Source organism: Coptis chinensis, chromosome 2, assembly GCF_015680905.1.
Source record: "Coptis chinensis isolate HL-2020 chromosome 2, ASM1568090v1, whole genome shotgun sequence".
NCBI lineage: Eukaryota > Viridiplantae > Streptophyta > Magnoliopsida > Ranunculales > Ranunculaceae > Coptis > Coptis chinensis.
Window position 1 is genome coordinate 43,575,082 of NC_141457.1, and position 6,547 is coordinate 43,581,628.

Here is a 6,547-nt window from a genome sequence, read left to right on the forward strand (position 1 = left end):
GTAAAGTGAGAGAGAGCTGTTGTGTTTGCTAGTGTATGGTGAAGTGAAGGTGGCGATGCATGGTTGGTGTCTTGAGGTTAGTTAGAGTGATGGTTGTTGAGAGGTGTAGTGAGTGGTGGCTGCTAGTGCAGCTTGCTGTGTGTGTGTAGCTGATGAGCTGTGTTGCTAGATGATTCTTTGTAAGGTGAAGTGCTAACTTTTTCTGTGTGTACTCTTGTTGTTCAATCAACAGCAGGTAGGTTACTGTAATGTCTTAAATAACACTATATGGCAGGTATCTGGCTATACTATGGGCTTCTGCTATTTGTTTTTTGGAAGGCAAGCAGGGTTTTTGAGAGGTCCCTTACTCCTATTGTATAAAAAAAAAACTGGCTCGGTTACATTCTTATATGATCTTTGCCCATGGCATCGTCATATATGATCTTCTTTACAACTCTATAAAACTAACATTTGGAATATTAGATGCTAAGATATCTGCTAATTTATTTGACTCTCTCTCTATATACATGCACTAAATTAAAAACTTCTAGCTCGCTGATAAGTGCTTGTATTTCTTCCATCATGTGGTTTGCTCTCCATGGGTGCTGCCTCGGTTCTTTGAAGAAATTGACTACAGTAGTTGAATCCGTTTGGGCTCTAATTTTTTTATGCACGTGTCTCACCACTAGTCTTAGCCCATTCTCAAGCCCATTTAGCTCGATCAAATCTATTGTCTTATACTTCGTCTTCCCACATGCTGCTGCAAGTACAATTCCACTTCCATCTCGTATTGCCGCTGCCCATCCCCCTTCAGTGCCTTGAAGCATGCCATCTGTGTTTAAATTATGAACTCCCTCTTCCGCTCTCTCCCATTTGCAATGCTTCAGAGTCTTCATGTTTATTTCGATATTTAAACTCTAGAGTTGCATAATCCTTTCTCTCTCAGGCCCATCCTCCATCTTCATAGTCATAGCTTCCATTTTAGTTCTTGCTTCTGCTATTAGGGAGTCCAATCATTTTGTATGACATCATAGCCTTTGTTCTTCCAAGTCTCACGAGCTTTGAGAGACGATTATTGGGGCCAATTGTTTTAGGCTCCTCGGTGCTTTTCTATTCCCGTATCTTTTTCTCCTACTCAGTTCTCATCACTCCAGTAGCCTTGAATTTCTTTGTCGCTGATTAGCTCCCAAATGTGCATTTTATTACCCGTATTTTGCTGTATTACAATCCCTTTTACGTTTAATGAAAAAATAACTTATAGCTTTTACTGCCTTTTTCAGGTTAAGGAGTATTTCAGGCCACTTATCATAAAAGCTGTGTCCTAACACTAAAAGGAGCATTAATCACGCTTATTATGAAGACTAGTAGCTAATATGGAAAAGTACTAAAAAAGTCAAAGTCAACGGTCAAAGTTAACAGTCAAAGTCCTCAAATAAGAAGACCAAAGATGGAGGCCCTTATTTCAAATTATGAAGACTTATCCCTAAGCCTACCTTGGTCAAGAAGGCACCAAAAAGCAAAAGCAAAGGCAAAAGCAAAAGTGAAAGGGGTGAGGTGTCTAGTTTGTAATGGAGAAGGGCAAATCTATAAATGGCAAAAGTTAGGGTATATAAACAAAAAGCAAGGGAAGAGAACTCATCCATGTCTTAGGATCTAAACTAATTGGTTTGTGTAGTGGTGGGGTCCGCGACATAGAAGATCAAGGGGTCCAAGGGGCCGATGCCAGCCGCAGTAGCAAGAGTCGGGGAGTAGCAGATCCCTGTGAAGGGGGGGGGGGACCAACTCAAGATAAGCAGATGACGCGGGAGTAGAGTAGCGTATCGTGGAACACCATGGTATAGTAAAAACCCTACACATGGGAAGCCAGGAAGCAATGGATGGAAGGACAGGTGGACGGCTGTGGTGTGAGAAAGGGAGTATAAAAAGAATAGTGATAGAGAGAGAAGGGGGGGGGGGGGTTCCAAAAAGGAGGCGAGAAAAAGAGAGTGACAAGGGAGGTTGTATGTAACAGTGATTGAGATCCAACATTTGGCGCCATCTGTGGGGAACGAGAGCTGGGCATTAGTAGATATGGCAAAAAGAGGTGTGGGAAGACCAAGGAAAGTGGCGGTCGTGGAGGAGGAGGCAGAATCAGTGGGGGATGATGGGGGAGAGCAAGGAAGAGAAGAGACAGCCGCATCGACATCAGAAGAAACGAGACAGTTGAAGGAGGAAATAGTGAGGCTGAGGGAAGAGAATGATAGACTGCGGAGGGAGAGGGAGACTATAGAGGAATTGGAGAGGGAGGTGTCAGAGAGGGAGAGAGAGGAGGAGGGGAGGCCCCACTTGGGGGAGAACAGGGTGCTGGGACTCACAATGGAGCAGGTGAAGGAGATGATCGCCAATGATCTAAAAGCAAGCTTGGAACAAGCGAAAGGCATAAGTGGAGCGGCGAACCAAGTAGTTGCGGGATTGAACCGCAACCCGTTGGCGGATGCAATTTGGAGGGCGGAGGTCCTAAAGCGGTTAAACCAGCCTAGATTTGAGAGGTATGATGGGATAGGAGATTCGGCGGACCACATCCACCACTTCCGGCAGTACATGCCGCTCTGCGGTGTGTGATGTTCCCCGTAAGCTTGAAGGGGGGAGCCTCGGACTGGTACTATCGGTTGCCTTCGAAGAGTATAAATAGCTTCCTTGAGTTAGAGCAAGCTTTCGTGGACCACTTCATACACCAGAAAAGGCGAGTAGTGGATATCGCGGCCCTGTTCAATATAAGACAACGGACTGTGGAGTCAGTAAGAGAATTCTTATGCAGATTCAAGGCGGAGACACTAAAGGTGGAAAACTTGGACGAAAGGACTGTGGTAATTGCATTTGAGAGGGGGCTGCGCCCTGGAACCAGGGTGCACGAATCCGTGGCTAAGAATGAGATAGAGATACTACAGGATTTATATCCAAGGGTGGAAAAATATATTAGGTATGAGGATACAATGCAGAAAGAAACGAGGAGGCCGGGTAAGGCCGTGTTGTCTTTGGAGCGAAGTGAGGACCGCAGAAGATATGAAGCATCAGATAAAGGAAGCAGCTGATATAGGGGTTACGCTTTGCGGTTAGAAAGAGGGAGAAATGAAATCCAAAGGGAAAATAGAGAACGGAAGCCTTATCGAGAAATGGAGCCGACGCCGGTAGACCGGCCGTTGAGTGAACTGTTGCCGCTGATTCAGAATTTGCAGGGCTATGAAGGTCTGCGAAGCAAACTAGACGAAATACCGGGTAAGCCGTATTGTGCATATCATCAGATACAAAACCATGAGACGAATCAATGCTACGCCCTCAAATGGCTAGTACAAAGAATGATAGGGAAGGGGCTACTGAAAGAGTTCACCAAAGAGAAAGGGAAAGAGGAGCAAATGCCAAACCAAGGGAGAATACTGGGTACCATAAATGTCATATTCAGTGGGGAGATCCTGAGTCACAATGCTCACAAAGATAGGATACGACGGATGGCTAGCATACAGCAGGTTAACGAAGAGTCAGGTTACTCGCGGCCCGGAAAAGGAAGTATAGTGTTTACCGACGCGGACTTGAAGATAGTCGACTCCCCGCATGAGGATGCATTGGTAATCACAGTGGCAATGGGGAATTACATGGTGAAGAGGGTGTTAATCGATTGCGGCAGCGCAGTGGACTTGTTGTTCGTAGGGACGATGGAAGAGATGAATATAGACACGAGATAGTTGAGGCCTTCGCAGACGAACTTGTACGGGTTCAACGGAAGTATGACCGAGCCTCTAGGGGAGCTCTTGCTGCCAGTAACCACGGGACCAGTGACAGTGTTCTCTCGATTCAAAGGTGATAGACGCAAATTCACAGTACAATGCCATCCTTGGGAGGTGGTGGATTCATGAGATGAAGGCGGTACCATCCACGTATTATCAGGTGATCAGGTTTCCCACCCCGACAGGGATGTATGAAGTTCGTGGCGATCAAGTGATAGCGAAGAACAGTTATTAGGGAACAGTCAAGAGGTTGATCCGAGGGGACAAAGGAGAGGCCTCGAAACCTAGAAAGAGACAGGCATAGCAATTACAGTGTGCCTCTGCAGAAGTGGAGGCAGAGACGGCGGCGGTACCAAAAACACTGGACGAGGTCGAGACAGTGAATGTGGGAATAGGGGAGGAGGAGAAGTTTACCTCAGTGGGATCTAATTTACTGGAAGAGTGGAAGAACAAATTGGTATAGTTTCTCTCAGAGAATAAGGATGTCTTTGCTTGGACAATTGAGGAGATCATGGGGTTGGATCCAGATTTCGCATGTCACCGGTTGGACATGAGGGAAAACGCTAAACAGCGTCAGGCTGAAGTATGCAGAAGGCATCCGCGAAGAGGTTGCAAGGTTAAAAGGAGCGGGCATAATACGGGAAGTAGAGTTCACGGACTGGTTGTCTAACGTCGTTGCGGTACCTAAAAAGAATGGGAAAGTGCGTATGTGCGTCGACTTCATAGACGTCAACTCTGAATGCCCTAAAGACAGTTACCCAATGCCGCGGGTGGACGAGTTAGTGGATCGAACGGCGGGATTCAAGATTTTCTCTTTCATAGACACGTCGATGGGATATAACCAGGTCGCGATGTATGGGCCGGATAAGGAAAAGACATCTTTCATAGTGAAGGGTGGTACCTATTGTTACACACGAATGCCATTCGATTTGAAGAATGTTGGGGCCACGTTCCAGCGGCTGGGGGAGAAAATGTTTGAGAGCAAAATCCGGAAGGGAATTGAGATATATATCGATGATATGGTGGAAAAGAGCATGTCCGAAGAGGAACACTTAGAGGGACTAGGGGAAACGTTCGGCATATTGCGGGTGCACAATTTGAAGTTGAACCCAGAAAAATGCACGTTCGGGGTGACCACGGGGAAATTTCTGGGTTACATTGTGACCCATTGGGGAATAGAGGCCAATCCCGAGCAGATAAGAGCACTAGTGGAGATGCCGTCTCCTCAGAATATTACAGAAGTACAGAGGCTAGCAGGAAGGGTCGCGAAATTAAATCGATTCATATCTAAGTCATCTGACAAGTGTAGGCCCTTGTATCGGCTATTGAGGAGGACGCCAGACTTTCTGTGGACGGCGGAATGCGAGGAGGCTTTTCATGAACTAAAGAAATATTTGGGCAAGGCACCGTTGCTATCGCGACCGGAATAGGGGGAGGGGCTGTACTTATATTTGGGAGTTACAAAATATGTGGTAAGTTTGGTTCTCGTCCGGGTGGTGGACAAGGTTGAAAAACCGATGTATTTCCAGAGTAAAACCTTGTTGGACACAGAGACCCGATATAGTAAGGTGGAAAAATATGCCCTGACACTGATATTCTCTGCATTGAAGTTGAAGCCTTACTTTGAGGCACACGCAGTAGTGGTGGTGACAAACCTACCCCTCAAGCAAGCGCTGAAAACGGAGAAGTTTGGGAGAATGCTGAAATGGGCAGTAATGCTAAGTTCCTATGAAGTGATCAGATAAGAACTGCTGAAAAGGCACAAGCAGTAGCATAGTTTTTGGCAGAGTTCCCAGTGGAAGACCCCACATGGGGGGAGGAGATGGTCATGGAGCCTGAGCAGGGGGGGAGCCAGACAGATTGGATCCCTGGGATAAAAGGAATGGGTGGAGAGTGTTCGCGGACGGATCCACAATAGATGCAGGTAACGGAATAGGCGTCGTGATGGTTAACCCAGACAATGACCGGATTGAGTTGTCCATGAGGCTCAGGTTCGCGGCCACCAACAATGAGTCAGAGCAAATATTCTGATTAATGGTGTATTCTGACCAACAATGAGTCAGAGAAAATATCAGACCGGATTGAATTAATGGTGTATTCTGATTCCAACTTGTTGGTATGTCAAGCAAATAGAGGCTTTGTCGCTAGATGTGTGCGAATGGCTAAATACCTGGAGATTGTACACCGCAGAGTGGCCAAGTTCAAAAAAGTTAGATTCATACATTTGGTCTGCGGGGAGAACCGACACGCGGATGCGCTGGCTTACGTCGCTGCCACAATGCCGGGGTCAGAGGAGAGAACTTTAAAAGTGAGAAGGTTGGAGAAGGCAACCATTGAGAGAGTGGATGAGGTATGCCAGGCCGCAGAGGTAGCGGGAGGATGGATGGACCTTTTAGACATTTCCTGTTAGGAGGGGAGGTGAGTGACAAGAAAGAAAGAATGAGGTTGGAACAAACTTCGAGAAGATGCATTCTGGTAGAAGGAAAGATGTACAGTAAGAACTTTGATGGACCGCTGCTGAGGTGCTTAGGGCCGAGCCTGGCTCAAGAGGTATTAGCAGAATTGCATGCAGGAGACTGTGGAAGTCATTCCGCAGGAAGAACAACTGCACACAGACTGTTGTCGTAAGGTTATTTCTGGCCTCACATGAAAAGGGACGCAGTGGAGTTCGCCAAAAGGTGTGAAAAATGCCAGAGGTTTGCTCAGCCAATATTTGCACTAGCGGAGCTGCTGCCCAATGTATCCAGTCCGTGGCCATTCGCTCTGTGGGCCATGGACATTGTGGGTCCGCTGCCGATGGCCCATGG

At 46.8% G+C, this 6,547-nt stretch overlaps 1 protein-coding gene across 1 annotated transcript; it reads left to right on the forward strand.

Moving 5' to 3' along the window:
- The first annotated feature begins 3,131 nt into the window (after positions 1-3,131).
- LOC147516137 (uncharacterized) lies at positions 3,132-3,698 on the forward strand. Its single transcript, XM_086593174.1, has one exon. It carries the CDS (start codon positions 3,132-3,134, stop codon positions 3,696-3,698), a length of 567 nt encoding a protein of 188 aa, XP_086449300.1.
- The last annotated feature ends 2,849 nt before the right edge of the window (positions 3,699-6,547 follow it).